We start from the raw sequence: 20412 nt of genomic DNA on the forward strand, positions 1-20412 counted from the left end.
TTCAGTGATTCTGCAAATATATTCAAAATGTGAGGAACTTGTTTAGAATATATATCCACAATGAACTCATTTAGTATTATTTGTTTGAATCTTCCCATTGATGTGTTAGGACTGCAACTGGTCAGTCTCTAATTGGCATATGTGCATACTGTGCGTATTGCCTCGATATAGCCTTAATTCACAAGCATGGTAAGCAAAAATGGATAGTGGCTAGCAGTGGAATCCAGTTTGACGCGCGTTTCGTCCTATTTGGGACTCTTCAGCTGGATGCACCTGCATCTCAGAGTTGATGTTCACCCTGGGACTGAAACCCGGTACCTTTCACTTCAAATGTCATCGCGTTATGCACTCGGCCACTGAGTCCTGATAGCTACTTGCTAGTGGCACCTTCTTTTGACATACAACCAACTTTCTTTATAAACTTGAACAAAGGCAGAGCAAAAAACAAGCAAAGTAGAATAAAATCAATTTATTTTATTTTACAGTTTCTCTTCAACTGGATACAATCGTATATGTATGACATAGTAGATATTGATGATTGAAATAATGGAACGACAACGATTAATAATATTAAATATATACGTAAACAGAGATGAATGGGGAATAACAGTGAAATCCTAGGGACGAGCTTTTTGTTCTATTTTGGACTTATCAGTTGGATGCACCTGCATCCCAGAGTTGATATTTATTCAGGGACTTGAACCTAGTACCGTTTGCTATGGACGCTGCTGTATTATCCATTTAGCCACATAGGTACATCCATCTGACAAGTCACACAAATAGGGAGAAAAAATGCGCATCTCTAGGATTTCACAGCTGACCGCTAACAATCTCTGCTTATATATGTATACATGAATAAGCATATATGAATTCATTTAAAGATAAATATTGAAAACATGTAAATGATTGATGATTACGTGATTCAAACAGGCTTGTAAATAGCTGAATAGAAAGTACAAAATAAGATGAATGTATATTCTCCTGCCCCAATTACTGTAGTTGTCGTTGTTGTAGTTTTATTCCTGCATTTGTAATGCATTTAAACTTCCGTTTTTCCTTTAAAAAAATAATGAAATATAACTATTCAAGTAATCTGTGTGATGAACTAATTTAGCAATTGAATAAGTGAGTAGTAGTATGATGATGATGATGACGACGACGACTTACATACACCGTTCATTTTATTTATAAAGTCATGTACAATACAATAATCATTATCGATATTAGAACATTCCAACTAAAATTTATGTATTTGTTCAGGTTTTCTGATGTATTTAGCTTTTTCCTGGAAAACAAATTTATAGAATTAGGATTATGGGATTAGTATGACAATGATAAAAATTATTGTAAGCAAAGATGGATAGAGACTAGTAGTGGAATCAAGGATGCGCGTTTCGTCCTATTTGGGACTCGTCAGCCGGATGTACCTGCATCTCAGAGTTGGTGTTCACTCCGGGACTCGAACCCAGTACCTTTCGCTTCAAACGCCATCACGTTATCCACTCAGCCACTGAGTCCTGATAACCAATTAATATTATATTAATTAATAATAAGTATTTATACTATTACAAACTAAAGGAATATATTATTCTCAGAAGGGGGTCCTGTGTAGATTTTAGTAATTTTATATAGCGAGACTGGTAGGTCCTGGGTTCGAATCTCGCGGGGCAGGATCGTGGATGCGCACTGGTGAGGAGTCCTACAATAGGACGTAACAGCAGTCCAGTGCTTCCAGGTTTTCCATTGTGGTTTAACTTCAATTGACTCATGATCTCAACTATATAGAATATATATTATTTATCAATAGTTAGTGTTGGACAATCTAATGACAATTGTCATTTTTACTGATTCATTTTACTTCATTGTGAGTTGCAGAAAAATAAAAAAAAACTAATCGCAATAGTTTTCTCCATCAAACAAGTAAGTGTTCAACATCTTAAACAAACATCTTAACTTATATTTATATTATAATTCGTAACAATTTGAATTTTCTTGTCGTTCATATTCAGGGCTGATTTCTTGATCTTATATGTATGGCATATGGGTACTTTGAGAGAATGAATGAATTTTACCTGTAATTAGAAGTCAATGATACTTTTTAGACAGTAGGATTCAAGACACATGTTTCAGTTTGTTTAGGATTCGTCAGCTGAGTGTACTTGGATTCCAGATTGATATTCTAACCCAATGCTTAACATTTCAAATTTTAATGTGTTTACCTACTAAGCTACTGAGTTATGATAACCATCATCTTGTTTAGTAGACATGATTTCTATTTTTATTCGTGAAGGTTGGTCTGTTTTCCTTATGTTGATATTCAGAACCGAGCTTAAATTTTTTAAGCAACTACTTAACAAAATTGTAATCTATTGAGTGTATCAACCACTTCACTTATCTTGGAAATCACATCGATGTTGGAAGGTTGGTGTCTGACGAAATCTTAGCATGAATTCAGAAAGCTCTCTTGGCTTTTATCGACTTACATCTTTTGTGCTGAAGGAGAGATGTCCGTTTGTCAACCAAACGGTGAGTATTCTGCACGATAGTCCGCCATCTATAACTCTGGTTGTGTAAATAACCTATGAAGGTGGAGGACGTGCGTACATTGCAGGATATTGGTCATAAGTGTCTTCGATGCATCTCTCACCTATTGTGGAATGAACGGATGGACATTGTCGAGATTAAGTGTGAGACATTAGGTAAAAATAGCAAATCCTCTGGTGAGGTAGTAAGCCTTTATCAACTGGGGTGGTTAGAATATAGATCACATTTCCCCAACTGCCGTTTGCTTTGACGCATGATGTCTGGTCTTTCTTTTATCATTGCTTCTACATCATTTTGGTCTCCTTTTTTGTCTTCATCTCGTCGTGAGAATCGGGAATAAGAGTACAATAAGGCCATTTAATTTTTTAGTACTCATCTGGTGTAATTTCGACAATTAACCCACTATGTAAAAGTATGTGTCAGTCTGAGTGAACGAATGTCTACACCTCAATTTCTATCTATCCTGCCGTCAGTTGTAAATACAAACAATCAATAACTTACCCACATCTGATTAGCTTCATAAAATACTTATGGATATTTCGACTTGTAGCTTACATACTGACTCACTTCCCAGTGTGATTTTCCTCTTGCATGCTTGCGTATTTTATTATTTATTAACAATACACTCTTCCAACAACTAGTGTTATGGCTTTTGAATAAATTCAAAGCACTAATTGGAGAATTGGCCTGCCTAAATATTCAGTTAATGGGATTTCATCAATCGGAATCAAATGGGGAATAATTAACGTCAACGGGAACTTGTACAAACACACATTTATGCTAAGGCTCTAGATTGATTGGATTAAAGAAGCGCACTACATAATAAACTGATGATTTGCACAGTTATATACTTTGCAATTCGGTTTGGAAGTTCATTTATTTATCTATGGTTCATCATGATTTGTTAACAATCACAGTGACAGTTAAAGAAAGTGAGAAATATTTATACAAACAGACATATGTAATAACTATAGAGCCTAGTACAAATGTGTAAGCACAAGTTGCCACACCTGATTAGCAGGACGAAATGCAAGCGACAAAAGATATCGGAATGATGTAGTAGTTATGATAAAAAGAAAGATTACACATTAGGAATATGGTTTGGCAAGACAGAGTGGAAACTATACATGAAGGGATACTGGAGTTCAAGATCTAGAGGGAGATAAAGAGTGAATATATCTGGTTTACTGACAGATTTCGACTCATCACCTAAAATCTCCAACTACTGATCGTGTTTTTCATCCGGACCCGAACCAACTAGTCTGCACCTGTCAATACTGACTCAGACTGTTAGTCAACGACTTTATGGACTGATGCCACGCTTTTGTTTGCCCTTCTCTAATTTTCCTTAATCTACTTTTGAGCTAACAAGCATCGCACGTCGGGATAGGCAGTGGTTAGGCGTTCGTAAAATATGTCAATAAAGATTTACAACCTCATTAACGGATCTGGTACCATTACCAAGTAGCCCACACCTAGCTTCAATATATTCATTCAGTCGTTCCAAAAAAAATATTTGGAAGTTGACTGGAAAAAATTATCCATCGGTATTATTATTTTCTCGATAAATGATCTTGTTATATGCGAAAATGTGTATTTGAACCGGTATTTCTATATAATTAGCAGATGGACTCACTCTTTCTTGATAACGACGTTCATAATAGTCTAATTCTGATTCTCCTGGACGACGCATCTGTGACTCAACTTCATGACGCTCACGTTCAGCGCCTACAATTTAATAATGTAAAATGACTATTTTACTATTTATTAAAATGACTAGACTTTTAAGACAATCATCACCAATTTTTTATTGTATCATTGAAAAATACAATTCAATAAGAGTGTTACCAATTAAACGATAACAGAATAAAGTTGATGACCAACATACATGTTCGATGTTTACTGTACTCTAATATATGATAGTTATAAGCTACCGAGAAGAAACATCGGACTCTAAAATATTTTGTTGGTTAGAACTCATCAACAAGGGATACAGATTGAATAACTATCAACATACCTATGCTTGAGACAATGATTGATAGTAGGTCGAGTTTCATGAAGGACATCAGTCCCATCAAGATTATAAACACATCTTGTTAATGAATACCAATTAGGACAAAAGCCATGTCTATGACATCTTATCGACTGCCTTTACCTACCTAAGCTCTAAGAAAAGTGCATTCCAATGTTAAATCACTCTTTATTTTCCCTTAAACCTTGAGATTGAAATTGTTTCATATCTGTCTTTCTTCCTGTACTATATCCTTATATACAACCTTTCTTTTATATACTGCCACCACTAAATTAATTACTTCTATGGATTCGATGTTTATCTTGTTGTGCTGATGAGATATGGCAACTTGGACCGATGCATATGTGTGCCTGATCCTACGTTGTAGCTGACTGACTGAATGTAAAATCACTTGGACTAAATAACATATTGCAACTTCATGAATGAAATTTTATCGGAATTGAAGATTAAATAACATACTATTGATTATTATTGAATGATCAGTTAGTGTGTACTCGGAAACACTTATACCGTTCTATATTGTTCATTGCCTAGCTTTTAACGTTTCTTCTATTGTGCTTTTCTGTAATATATATTTTACTTACAAACACAAAACTTAGAAGATAACCGTGTTCTAAGATCAGAATGCCTAATAATCACTAAGGTTCTTAAAATCGACAGTTCAAAATGGAAATTTTGCAGGCCAAAATCCTTATAGAACGTTGTTTTTGGTGCTCATTCAATAATTTAAAATCAATGATGCTCACACGCGATTATGCCTGTTTCTTCGAAAGTAATTGGTTTTAACTCTAAAATAACTAAACACTTATAGTTGAAAGCGTGAGTCAATTGAAGCTAGACCACCATGGAAAACCTGGAAACACTGGACGGCCGTTTCGCCCTATTATGGGACCCCTCAGCAGTGCGCATCCACAATCTCGCACTCGCGAGATTCGAACCCAGGACCAACCAGTCTCGAGCGAGAGCCCTTAACCGATAAACCACTGAGCTGGCATCCAACGGTGTTAATGTCTAACTTCAACTAATCCATTTATATGTTGTTTATGTCCTTTTGTTTGTCTACTACATGTCGTTGTTTAGAGTACAGCTATACTCTACATATAACTCTTTCGGTATATCGATTTTAAACAGTTGCTTGGTTATATAGATGAAAAAGCATTTGAGAAGTCTTTAGGTTAGACCATTTTTTATGACAAGATCCTGGACATTAGTGATCAAAATTGTATTGGATTTCATAGTCAGTTTTATCGAATAATCCAATTGGTTTGATGTAAGTGAATAAAATATACTTTACCTCAAAAAAAACACAACTAAATTACCTTTCATATCGTTAACTGCCAACTTGTAATTAAAAACTCCTTGTGTATGACTACGGAGAAATGGATTATCTACAGATGTAATTGATTTATTCATTTCTTCCTCTGATAATAATTTGCCTGCACCACTTGTATCCATACGTATTATACCAGGTGCAAGTGAACTAAATCCAGTTAATCCGCCCATAGCTTGATATGGTGAAGTCTGACCTATTGGTTTACCTCTACTATGACGTTCTTCGGCAGTTTCCATCTGATTATAACAAAGTAAGACATAAAGAAATTATAAAAAAAAGCTAGACATTTTAAAATAACTTTTGCAAATATTTGCTTATCCAGTGCTTAAAGAAGTTTTTCGAATGTCGTTCGCCATTTTTGTGTATGTTAGGATTCACGTACAAAACACATTTAAAGCTTTAATGATACATCTTACATATCTGGATGTGTCTCTTGGGACTGTACTAGAAACAGATTGAGTTCTTAAGATACTTAAGCTTTTTTGGTTCTTCTTCATCTTGTATCAGACATATATGAAATTAAAGTGTTTGAATGTAAAGTGGTCAGTGAAAGTATAAGAGTTTTCAAGTGTCTTCTATAATATCGATTACTACCTCAACATACAACAAGGAGATGCTCTGTATGTATTAACAGCAATCTTCAGTATGATATCACGTGTCGAAATTAGTTTCAAGTTAGAGATTGTTACCTTTCAGCGTACAGTATTTTTCTGTATAATTGACCGAAGTTAGAGATGTAAAACTGGTGAACTGGAAATGGTAATGATAACTTCAAGGGTATAACAAAATCCTATACTCACTATCGTTTTCTTGAGCTGTTCAGAATTACTGGATTCTGCAATAATGAAGTCTATTAAAATGTTCAGTTATTTATTTACTAGAATACCAAATTTGAGAGAACTCAACTTTCACCATTATATCCATAATCCTGGTGAAGCTTTCATGATTTATGTCTATTTCATAAACGAATCAAAAGAAATAGGGATCAAAATTTCCCAGCTAAATTCATGTGTCAGTAAATCATTTGTTCAATTCTTATTAACGCTTAACTTTCATTGGATAATGATAATTGTTTACTTTCCTCTCGAATTGAATGGATGTAAATTTGACATACTGTGGTGTGGGCTACTCATATCGACATAAGTAGTATTTATCGTGAGTAAGGAATAGGATATCTGACAACAGAAGATTGAGAAGATCAAAAAGAGAAGAACAGAAATAGAAAGCAATTAGTGTGGAAATTCAAGAACAATGAAGCCTGAGACAATTAACAAACATTTTTCAAATAGAGTATCAGAGTATAGTTTTTGTATTTTACCGAGTAACTTTGTAATTTATGCTATAACACATAGTTGGTTGTCCTCACCTGTGTTCTTAGTCACTACAAAACCTTTATTGTTATTATCGGTCTCAAGTGAAGCCGAAATCAGAAGGGGTTTTGTGGAGATTTCAGTATTTTTCGTAGTTGAAATAATGAGTCGATTGAAGCTAGACCACCATGGAAAACCTGGAAACACTGGACGGCCGTTTCGTCCTACTATGGGCCTCCTCAGCAGTGCGCATCCACGATCCCGCTCTCGCGAGATTCGAACCCAGGACCTACCAGTCTCGAGCCAGAGCCCTTAACCAATAGACCACTGAGCCGAAATTATTGTCTTCTTTATAGGTGTCAAAATAGAAATACTAAGCAACACTAAACTAAATTAAAATTCAAACTCACAATCATTTCATGTTTATGAAACTCGATACCACAGTCACATCGCATACTTGTTCTGAAACCATTGCAATTGCAATTGGACTTTGAACAAAAATAAGGTGTTGCCTAAAATTAAATAGAAGGTAACTCGATAAAATATTCTGAAAGAGTAGCTTAATTCAACCACAGAATATCCCTAAAGCAATCGATGCTTATTTTAAAATTCATATTCAGCTCACTTTATGCTAAAACTAGATCTTGAGACTTAGTAGGAAGCTATCACTGAAAATACAAGGAAAATCCTACTACTTCTGTAATTGTTCTTAATATCCTGGTGTTGCATCCGGAGATATGACCTTGAGAATATTAAAGCTGAAATAGTCGTGTATGGAAGGAAATTCAAAGAGATGATAATGAACTGTATGCTTTAGTTTTTACAGAAAATTAAGATCTATAATCCTAACTTTCTATCTTCGGTTCGAGTCTCAGTTTAATTCACTCTAAGTACCTATATAGTGTTCTTGACACACGTAGAAGACAAATTTGACTAGATAATTACGAACTTGGATACGTGTCAGAAACATAATTTAGAATTTCATTGTTCATGTTATTCTATAGTGTGCTACATATAGATCTTCCATAGATTTATATGTTTAAAGATAGTTTTTAGCTTACTCTAGCAATTTTCGACGTTTGGTTCTGTGGATCGGACATACATTTAGAAAATCACCAAACTGCATCATGAGGCAAGCCCTAACATGGAATCCGGAAGAGAAGAGGAGAAGAGGAAGGCCAAAGAACACATTACGTCGGGAAATAGAAGCAGATATGAAAAGGATGAATAACAACTGGAAAGAACTGGAAAGGATTGCCCAGGACAGAGTTGGATGGAGAATGCTGGTGGGCGGCCTATGCTCCTTCATGAGGGGTAACAGGTGTAAGTAAGTCTGTTTTATTACTATAACACAGGGATCAACTATAAACTGACAAAATTGACAACAGCTATCATAAAAGCGAAGTAGAATAGTGAAGTAGAAATTATTTCATTAAGTCTACTTACGTATGGAAGTGTAGTTACGATTACAAAGCTGTTATGATTGTTTGGAAGAATAAGTGTTTACAATACCAGTTTTAGGTTTATGCTCCCGGCACTTTTCTCTTTGATATTACTGATGATATGGTAAGTTCAACATCAAGGATAATATATTTTGTAGTCGCTATACGTGATCGGTTTCAAAGAGATACATAATTTGTATGCCTAAGTAAAGACCACTTCATTCCATTGTTTACAATTTTTGAGTAGTATATGAAAAATTATAACAGGTTGCTATTTCTCCAGAACCACACAAATGGACTAATATAAGATATTTTAGTATGGTTATTTTTTTGGAAGACGAATAACCTCATAAGACCTCATAAGAATTAAGTTAATGTTGTTAGATCAGTGGACTCTAGTATGATTCTCGTAAATCAAATAGATGTTGATTTCAGTAACATCACTAAATTCTTCAACATGACAATGAAATATTCCCTAACAGAAAGATAACTATCGTAGTTTGAATCACGAACTGACCTTAGTTAGACCACCTTTGTAAACCATGAAGCACTGAATAGCTGTTTCGTCCTAGTGTGGGACTCCTCAGCAGTGTACACCCACGACCCCGTCGCAGAACATTGAACCCACGATCCTCAGTATCAGTAGACAATTGAGCCGCCGTCCAACGGCGAAAAATTGGACGCAATAATTAATCATTTTAACCAGAATGATATCAATCTCTAGTTTGACTTCATTTATCCCATAGTGATAGGCCTTGATCAAAAAGTGATCAATCATTGTTTATTAAAACTTTACCGAATATTATTATGGTAGATTTTTATCACAGAATCATACAAAATATGATTTTACCAATTCACCTATTTATAATTATGATTACCATAAGAGTAAATCGACTAAAAACAGTGGTGGCTTAAAAAGGAAACTTATTTAATGGAAAGTCTATATTAGAAAATTTGTAACATCAGTCAAACAGTAAACATCATTGGAAATAACTTCATCAGTCTTTAAAATAACTTCGTATAACTTTTAATTCATACGTTTGTACTATTTGTTTGCACGCGTATACTGTAAGCCGTGCTTCGCTAATCGTTCACCTCGATAACCGTTATAATACCAATCTTAACGGTGTGTAAAGTCAGAAAGCAAAGGGTAGCGGCAACTACAGTATTATTGACTAATGACGCAGGCCAGAAAGTTATAGGCATATGAGCAAATATCAGCAAGTGAAGCATAAATGACACACATTGGAGATGGCGGGTAAGCCAACTCGTTTTAATCAAGCGTTAGTCAATATTTATAGTCAGACAAGAATAAATAGGATAAAAAGGGTACACACACCTACGCTCATATGAAAATGGTCAGGGTCAATAAGTGAATAATGAACAAGGTAAAAACATGACTCATGATGGATAGGTGAATTGACTTGTCCAGAAGTAAGAATAAGGTATATGGGCTCAACATAACAACCGATACTACAATACTACACACAGGATGCTTATATTATTTTAAATATATATATTTCACAAATCATTGAGTTCTTAAAAGAATTACCCAGTATTTACAATATTTCATCCTGCAGATGGTAAGACACTCTACACTGCTTACATGAAAACAGTGCCTCTTTAGCAATAATAATATTAAACGCAGAAACATTTGTACTCTGAAGCTATTTTTCTACGTTGTATGCTCACAAATAATGAGGATTACTCTAATAGTCTATAAATTCTTTAGAAAGAAGTCTAGGGCTATTTCTTGCTAGCTTGCTATTTATAACCAATAAAAGTTTGTAAAACTAACCACATTGTGATCGGTTGCATAATGTTTACAATGACATCGTGCAACTTGACTTCCAAATTTTGGCATCACATGAAAACTCAAACATCTACAATGTTTACATGGTAACTGTATGGGACATTGTGTAGGTATTATCTCGAAATCTGTCTTATGTTGTATAAGGCTATGAAAAAAAGAGAAAAAAAGAATGGATACAAAGTTCATAACATAAACTGAGTCAAACTGTATGCATTTATGATACGACCTGTAGTTCACAAAACAAATGTAGAAGTAAAGAATTAACCCAGTGGTGCGCGTTCTAAAAAGAGCAGTGATTTAGTACTTGTTAAAAATTACCTTTGCTTTTGTGTATTTATTGCATCAAAAGCATATTCCATCGACTGTCACTTGAATTATTGTGGTTAGGGTTTGAATTTTTTTCAAACTCGTATTGTGGTACTCTTTTTTAGATGATTCTTATACTAGTAATTACTCTATGTATTTCTGTCAATTTTTCCCCTTTTAATCTGTTTATAATGGTCGATCATACCTATAAATGTGAACAATTAAATTGTTTCTTACCTAGGAATGAGGGAATGCAATGTCATGAGTGAAAAACGTGGTTCCGCAAATAAATGATGATCGAAGCATAACTCACATTAGCTTTGTACATTTTGTTGTTTGAGTAAGACATTACTAATCCAGGGGGCAATGAGCCTTTTGGAGTCGGCCAGCAAGAAAGCTTCTGGTGGCTGCACTGATAACATCAGTACTGATAGCAAAGAATGTTTCAGTGTAGTATGTGCTGCTACTGGACGAGCCAAGCGCCAGACTACAAAACATGGAAAAGCCAAGTCTCTTAAATAACAAACAAAGGGTGAAATACCACTAGATATTGGTGGTCGCCATTCTATAGTAGTACCTGAAGATTCAGATAAAACCATCACCATCCCAAGTAGTCCTGATGTGACTGTCTTGAGTGACAGGGAGCGGACAATATTACGGAAACGAAGAAGAGAAAGGAAATAGCCACAGACAGCACCTATTTGAATTACAAGTCTTAGGTAGACTCACACTCTGAGTCACACAGGACGCTGCAAAAGTCCCCAAGTAAGATAACTTAACCCTAGATTGACTGGAAAAAGCCTAATTTAATCGAATATTGTTGCGGGTAATTCGCTAAAAGCAAACGATTCCGATCTAAAAACTAGACACATATGATTTGGAAAAGGCCTGAGCACTTATTCGTAGCATCTTACTGGATAACGCCGCATTTCACATGAAAAAAAATGATGGGAATTGATAAGAGAACCGACAAAAATGTTGAACTCCGAACATTTAGACTCCTTAAGGTAATCCTAGGGTTAGGGAAACAACGATAACACCTACATTCAAGATCTGACATGTCTCTATGAGATAGAATAAGAAGAAAGGCTGTACTACCTGAACTATAAACGCCTGGACAAAATGGAGAAAAGATCTCCGCTTAGTGGGTTTTTGAGTAGTCAAGTTTTGGAAGCGAATGTTATCAAAGCCTGTACAGACAGATCGTTCCTTTTAGGAGTTTTATTTGAAAATGTTCATATTCTAGGAAATCAATTCCATGAACTAAAGGTATTAGTAGACGGATTAAAGTCACTCATCGTAGCCGTAACCAAAACTTGACTAGTCCATGACTTTGACGTCACTCTAGAATTGTCGGGACACAATTACCTGAGAAGTGCTAAGAACAGATACAGGAAAAGGATGGAATTCGTATATACACAGCCAATCATATAAATATTCGTTCCTTTGTTTGTGAATTACATGATAGTGGAACATGTGAAGTTACTAGCTGTGAACTCACTCTTGAAGGTTGTACATTTATATTCGGTGCAATCTACGGTAGCCAAATCTGCTTAGCTGACAAAGAAATGTTCAGGGTATTATAGCCGACTTTCGTGAGGCCGTATTAGGAATATAGGATTCAAGCAGCGAGTCCTTGTTTCAAGTATGAGGCGGATATTCTCGGACGAGCCCAACGACGAGGGGCCAAAATGGTGAAAGTTCTCGTTAACCTATCTTGTGAAGGAAGACTGAGGTGCCTCAACTTATTTCCGTTATCTTACCGCAGATTATGGGGTGATCTAATATTGGACTATCGTATAGTAAATAATGACCTTGGTATTAATATTTATAATCTCTTTCTTCCGTTTAGGACTGATCATTTGAGAGGACATTCGAAGAAAGTTTAGAAACATAGACCAAATTGTCTATGTCTGGAGTTTCATTTTTCGCACCGAGTAGTGAACTACTGGGATTATCTACTCAAACATGCAATATCAGCACTTTCTGTTGGTATATTCAAAATGAGACTGGACCTTCACAGTGTTACGAATTGTAAGGGTAAATATAAATCGGTTGATCTCTATCCTTACTACTGAAGACAGATGTGTTGGGTTTCGAAGAAGGGGTTGGTTAATTTAAATACTCGGTGTTCAGCCGTTTCGCCTATTGAAACTTAGCGGACCAGGTAGCATAACTAACGCTCCATAAAACGTGCTGATGATAATTCAGAAAAGTGATTGGCGAATTAGTATTTAGTGTTGGTAAGGAAGAACAAAAATACAGCAATTAACAACAGCCAAACAAGAAGAAAGTAAAGGCAGAAGCTGAATACACTGAAGCAGTCGATCAAGTGAAGAGGAGTATTGGAGCCGACAGGCAGAAATATGTGGGAGAACTAGCGAGGACGGCGGAAAAAGCTGCAAGAGAAGGGAATATGAAACAACTATATGATACAACGAAGAAATTGGCAGGGAGATATAGTAAACTGAAGAGACCCGTCAAGGACAAAGAGGGAAAGACAATCACGGAGATTCAAGAGCCGTGGAAAAGATGAGTAGAATACTTCGGGGAACTGCTGAGTAGACCAGCCCCATTGAATCCACGGGACATCGAAGCAGCGCACACAGACCTACCTATAGATGCCACTCCACAAACGATCGAAGAAATCAGGATGACGATCAGACAAATCAATAATGGGAAAGTATCAGGATCTGACAATATACCAGCCGAAACACTGATGTCAGACATGAAGGTAATTGAAAACATGCTCCACGTCCTATTCAAGATGATTTGGGAGGGAGAACAAGTGCCAATGAACTGAAAAGAAGAGTACCTCACCGAGATACCAAAGAAAGGAGATCTGAGCAAATGTGAGAACTAAATTGGAGTTACACTCCTGTCAGTATCAGGAAAAGTTTTCAACGGTGTTGCCCAACTTTGAGGTCTACAGGTCGGATTCCATATGGGTTGGTCGTGCACAGACCAAATTGCGAAACTACGGATCATCGTTGAACAATCATTTGAATGGAACTCGTCACTATACCTCAACTTCCTTGATTAAGAGAAGGCGTTCGACAGTGTAGACAGAACATTATAAACAGTTGCATACGCAAGATACTGAATGTTCATTAGCCAGGTATCATCAGCAACAACCAGGTTCCATCTCAAGAGGAAATCAGGAAAAGGTGTTGAAGGTGGATAGGACATGCACAACGAAAACCACCAAACTACATCACGAGGCGAGCCCTAACTTGGAATCCTGAAGGGCGGAGCAAAAGAGGAAGGCCGAAGAACTCACTGCGTCGAGAATTGGAAGCAGACATGAAAAGGATGAATAGCAAGTGGAAGGAACTTAACAAAATTGCCCAGGACAGGGTTGGATGGAGATCGCTGGTGGGTAGCCTTTGTTTCTCTACGAGGAGTAACAAATTTAAGTAAATAAGTGAATAAATATTGTTATGTCTTCTCATTATAGTAGCATACATACCACTAAAATTGCGGCGAGACTATAATTATAATTATAGTCTCACCAAAATTGCTTAGCAGTGTAAGTCATGGAAGGATAAAAAACTGTGTGAATTTTGTCTGATAGAAACAGTGAATGTAAATTTAATAACAAAAAATTAAACAGGTTAACCTAAATCTGTCCAAAAGTTTTATGATACATTACCGGTGTTGGCAAAAGCATTCACTTTGTGGGCCGGCAAGTATGCAATCCACTCCATTTGGATTCATCCACGACACGAAAATTCTATTTTGCCGTCTCTTAACTCAATACAATTAATCAGTTTTGTATACCATTGGTAAGTATTTGTTCTTGTAAGCTTCATATTGCTTGGGTGTAAAAGGTTTTCCATCATCATCTTCGCCCACAATTCTGCTCTAGATTATAAATGACATCGTATAAAAAGCTACCGTCTGTACTCCTCATACGCATCGATAGATTTAAGATCTTCGCTATCAACTTTAATGGGACTTCCTCCAGGATTCATGTTTGTTCCATACTATCATCATAACAACTAAAGTTGATTGACTGATAAAAACAAATCTATGAAACCATGGATACATGGTGTATTAGTATAGCTGTTTGATTCACTGGCTCCAATACGTTGGTATTAGAGAACTCAAACTGATCTCTGGAAGCGTTTGAAGTAAGTAAAGTGATTGCAGATGACTTCAGATTCGGATTTGTGTAATAAGGACATGAAGCCCACTACCTATGTTATTCCTCTTCTAGTATACTTCTGTGAATGTCTAGCATTCTCTTTGACGAGTCAGTTACAGGTACAGACATAACTATTTCGAGTAACATGTTCCAGGAATTGATGACTCGGTGTGAAAAGCTATATGCCATGGGTATTTCGATCGTTCTTGGTTTTCATTCTGAGACATCCCGATGTAGTTGTAAAGAAAAGAGCAGATTCATTAGATCCAAGATCGTTTCTTAGTTTTCTATAGGTCAAAATCAGATCAACTATTTATCTGCGATAGCACAGAGTAAAAAAGGTTTAGCCTTTTAAGCCTCTCTTTGTATGGTAAACCCCGAAGTTCTGGAATTTGACGGGTTGCTGCCCTCTGTACTTTTTCAGGATATCGAAGTCACCTTTTAAACAGGGTTTTGTGGTCTGAACGCAGTTTCCGAGCCTAATTCTTACTAAGGTTGTGTATATCGTAGTGAAATATGTAGTATCTAACTTGGTGAACGTCCATCTTAAAGCCTAGAGAGTTCTAAACTTCTTATCTGCAGCCTCCTGGCAGTGGGCTGTGGTCTTAAAATCATGACTCATTGTCACCTTAAGATCCTTGTGAGACCGGACCACAGGTATAGGCACTTCCTCTATGTTGTTCCTATCTACGTTTGTATCCACAAAGTGCATGTAGAGACACTTCGTCTCGTTGATAAGCATCAGCCACTCTTTAGACCAGCTAATCGAAATATTTGAGTCTATCAGGAGTGCTCATGCATCTGCGTCTCCTGATATTTATCTCCAGGTTCATACATTATCAGCGTGTAGTAACATTGGGGACTCAACTATACTTGGGAGTTCATTTACATACAGTAGAAAAAGTAAAGGACCTAGGACAGACCTTTGTGGTTCTCCACTAAGTACTGGTTTCCAGGTGGAACACTTGGAATTTACTCTCACTTTCTGTCTACGACCTACCAGGAAGTCTTTAAGTCATTTTAAGAGAAGTCCGGCAATGTTAAGATTTCCCAGCTTCAAGAGCAGACTATTTGTTGCCACCTTATCAAATGCTTTGCTGAAGTCTATGTATACAACATCCACTGATTTTCCATTATCTAAAGCCTTTGTCCATTGCTCCCTTGCTATAAGGAGGTGTGTTTTGCAAGATAAACATTTTCTGAAGCCACGCTGTTCAGTATTTAATGAGTTGTTGGTTTTCACAAATGTCATTACGTTCTTTTTGACTATTCATCACAGTATTTTAACTACGGTACTGGTGGGGTTGACAGATCTGTAGTTTGATGGAAGTTGTCTTCATCCTGTTTTGTGTATTGCAGTCACGTTTTTATCCTTCCAGTCCGTAAGTAACACACTCCGATCAATTGACATATTAAATATTACTGTTATTGGGGCTGTAATATATTGTCCAATTTGTCTCGGGATTTTGTAGTGTAGTGAAACCAGGTCTTGTCGAATTTTCCCTGTCTAAGGTGCTATGATGCCTTAAGTACTTTGACTTGATCAAAGTCTATGGAGAGCGGGCAGTTTGTTGACTTTCCATTTCGGTCTAGTTCTTAGTCTAGAAGAGGATTAATTTGCCGTGGCCTATGCTTTGTCCAAGCTGAAAAGGCCACACGTATTTAGAGTTTGACAACACCTTAACCAGTAACACCTGTAATCAAAACGTACTCACCAAGTGAAATCGGAAATCAGAAGCGAAGACGTTCGAAGATATATTTTTTATAGGTCATCAATATATCGAGAAGTGACTGATCTAAACTGACTAGTGGTCACAGGAGAAGTTGAGAACAGAGCTCTCACTCGTGATCTGGTGTGGATGCGTGATCGAGCAGCTTCAGCTAGGTGAATCCATTAAAACTAATGTGGTCAGCATCAAATGTCGAAGAATTACGGAGCTTTTGGTTTTGGGGCTTTAATTACCGCTACACAATCTTACCCAATGATTTGATATTCATTCCCCTCCATAATTAGTTTGAAATCTAATGCCGTGTTCTTAGGCTGCTTGGTTACAGGTTGTGCCAACTGCATTCCATATTTTCACTGAGCTGCCCAAGTTGTAATTACACACATTTTTTCTACCGATTTGTATCCTTTTAGCTTCAGTTTCGAACAGACAGGAGGCTTGATGGCCTGTGTCAGTCCTGGCAATGATGGTCTCTCAGCTGATCCAACTTTCTTTTGAAAAGGTAGACGGATGGAGCTTCAATCACGTGTCAAGATAATGGATTTCACTCGTCAATAATTCAATGAGAAAGTCAACATTCTCTTGGCAAGTAATTTGTTCTAGGCCTGTGAACTTTTTCAGAGTGTCCTCGTAAATTCTCTGTTTTGAAAGACAAGAAAAATGAGAGCATATCAGGTCCACGTTCATCACTAAGTGATTTGAAAACTGCAACCAAGTCACTTCTAGCTTCTCGATATGACAATGGGAATAGGCTTGGCTTAGCCAGTCGAGCCTCATGCATGAGCCTTGCTATCCCGGGAAACAGCTTGGTTGCTGTTCTCTGAACCCTTTTCAATAGCTCGCTATTTTTTTTAACACTTTCTAGCTGCTTGTATACAGTACTCAAGTTTAGGATGCACGAAAACTGTATAGAAATTCAAAAACATTCTAGCGTCAATATGGTATGGCGACCTGCTTGAACATCTGGGTTACCTGTTCCAGTCATCTAGATATTTCAACGACTTATCTAACTTTGTTTGTTTTAATACATCATTATGGCTATTATTCACACAATCTATTCAGGTGTGTAGTGACCTACTTTAATGGCGAGAACGCGATTAGTATGATGGAAACAATTATTATTATAACTGATTGTACCAGTGATTGTTTTGCTGTGCTTGTTTGTTTAACTGCACTGAAAGCACTTTTCCTTCCGTTGTCTTTTTTGCTTATACGAACGCGCTTACGCTCCGCCGTTTTGCCTGTAATCTTTTGCACGTCTCAGTATTCTTCCGATACAACGAGATCGCAAACAAATCTGGACCATTAACAGCCTTCTGGTTTTTGGCCTACCGAGAGATCCAAGTCGATATCTGGCACGTAATCTTATTGTAGTGGTGACCGTAGTCAATCGCGACTGGACCCCATCTACAAGTGTGGCAAGTCCTTACGGACAAAATCCCCTGGACTTTTCAGTTCATGTCCATTCTGTAAAATTAAGTCCTGTTAATTAGGAGATTTAAATAATACTTTAAGAAGCCTGGTTTGATTTTGTTTTAAGTTCGCTTGGCAACCTAGTCTATAAACTTTTAGCGAGGTGACCCCGACGATATCCTGAAGCACATGCTGAGTTAGTAGCTGTTTTATTAACCCAATGCCATGTTCAAAACGAGTTTTAGGTTCTGAGCTCTCACATTCTCTGATTCATTTCTCTGAAACATTACTGACTTGTCACTGTGATCAGTCTTCAATTTATCGACTACATTTTGAGGGGTTGGATTTTTCTATATCGTCATGTCGTTTCTTGATCATGACCTGTACCCACTGTATTTGCCATGCCGAGGCTAGTGGCGATGTTCCAACATTTCTTCTCTTGTCTTAGTGAACGTCGAATCCCGGTTTATCAAAGGATGGGAACACTTTTTCTTATTTGTGACTGTTCAGGGTATAAATGGTTGAGTTACCTAATAACACGATCACTTCTTCCAATAGGTGGAAGTTATTTAGCTGTCATCATTATCGTATGTGGAGATAATGTCCAAGAGAGGATTTTTGTGAGTCATATCTGGCGGGATCCCTAATGTGCTGGAATTAAGCTAGGGCCATTATGGTTTCTGACGATTTGCAACCAAATAATGTTGCTAATGACACCTCACGCGCTTTATTTAAAAAGGACAGTGGTAAATAACCTCCCTCGTCTACTATCGTCGTCGGTCTTGCTCTATGCTGACGATGTCAAAATATGGAGAGCGATACAAAGTAAGGGTGATAGCTTAGAACTCCAAAATAACCTGGAGAAATTATCTGAATGGTCCCAAACTTGGCAATTGCTGATAATTACTTCCAAGTGTATTATGATGCATATTGGTCACCAGGGTACAGTTACACACACGATGAATAACACTGAGTTACCTATTATCCACACACACACAATGACTTAGTAGTCATCGTTAGTCAAGACTTAAAGACTACAGCACACTATAGCAACCATCCTACAATCAATTTCGATTATAGCCTATTTTGGTTAAGCCCTTTTTTATAACTTACTTAACAGACATCGTTATTTGGATAGTAACAATTTGCATATTCTTTGCACTGCTATACCACTAGAGCACATGACGCTCTGTCCGAAATGTTGACTACTTAAATATCATTCGATGACTCATACTCCTCCCCATATATGTACGCACGCAAATATTATTATCAGCCTTTGTTTTGCTTTGTTGTGCCCTTATTAAATTTGACTATAAATTGCCTGTGTAATTGCTTGCTACTCGCTCGCTTGCTCATCGTTCGTTTCCTTCGCTTATTCGCCTGTTCACTCGCTCTCTCGCTTGCCGCTCACTCGCTCGTTCATATTCGCTCAGGTGTTGTTAGCTTTCTGACCTGAGTTATTCGACAATAAACTGTAGTCGCTGCTATCCTTTGTCTTCTGATTTTACGCACCGTTAAGATTAGAATTATAACGGTTATCGAAGTAAACAATTAACGAATCGCGGCACTACAACACTGCCGTGCAATAGCCGCCAAAGATTTTAGAACTTTATGGTCCATACGCAGGGCTTTTAGTCATCACGACGCTTAAACGTTTCTGACTTTGTATACAGTGTTCGTACGTCCTAAACTTGAGTACTGCATACAAGCAGCTAGCCCCTGCCTAAAAAAGACAGTGAACCCTTGGTAAGGGTTCAGAGAACAGTAACTAAGCTGATTCCCGGAATAGCGAAGCTCCCGTATGGTACTAGACCGACCAAGCTAAACCTATTCCCGCTGTCATATCGAAGAATCAGAGGTGACTTGATTACAGTTTTCAAATTGCTTAGTGATAAATTTTCATCTGATATGCCCTCATTTTTCTTGTCTTACAAAACAGAAATTTTCGAGGACACTCCAAAAGAGTTCACAAGCCCAGAACGAAATACTTATCAGCTGACTACCGACTTTCCCATCGAATCATCAACGAGTGGAATTCATTACCTCAGCACGTGGTTGAGGCTCCATCCGTTGACTCTTTCAAAAGAAAGATGGATCAGCTGAGAGACCATCATTGCCAGGACTAACACAGGTCATCAAGCCTCCCGTCCTTTCGAAACTGAAACTGAAGCTCGTAGGCCTCTCCAGTTTATATACGCCATATCAGCATCTTATGCTGAAACATTCAAAATAAGATCGCGTTACCATAGTGTTACAAATTGCAAAAATTAATATTAGTTGGTTGACCTCGATTCTTACTTGTGAAGAGTGATTGAGAATTCCGGCAAGTACAACCTGCGCGGTAC

General features: G+C 37.2%; 1 protein-coding gene and 1 non-coding gene across 2 annotated transcripts; both read right to left on the bottom strand.

Moving 5' to 3' along the window:
• Window positions 1-1446: 1446 nt before the first annotated feature.
• On the bottom strand, window positions 1447-1513 carry Smp_tRNA_01789_Pseudo_TTG.1.1. Its single transcript has one exon. It is a non-coding gene (tRNA).
• A 2568-nt stretch (window positions 1514-4081) lies between these two features.
• Smp_135130 (hypothetical protein) lies at window positions 4082-10562 on the bottom strand (the record flags this gene model as incomplete). Its single annotated transcript, XM_018796169.1, has 4 exons — window positions 10460-10562; window positions 7630-7731; window positions 5896-6145; window positions 4082-4272 (listed from the first exon to the last, which is right to left on the bottom strand). Exons 1-4 carry the CDS (start codon window positions 10523-10525, stop codon window positions 4082-4084), a joined length of 609 nt encoding a protein of 202 aa, XP_018650408.1. The 5' UTR covers window positions 10526-10562.
• Window positions 10563-20412: the final 9850 nt, after the last annotated feature.

The sequence above is a fragment of the Schistosoma mansoni genome, chromosome 2 (assembly GCF_000237925.1).
Source record: "Schistosoma mansoni strain Puerto Rico chromosome 2, complete genome".
Taxonomy (NCBI): Eukaryota; Metazoa; Platyhelminthes; class Trematoda; order Strigeidida; family Schistosomatidae; genus Schistosoma; species Schistosoma mansoni.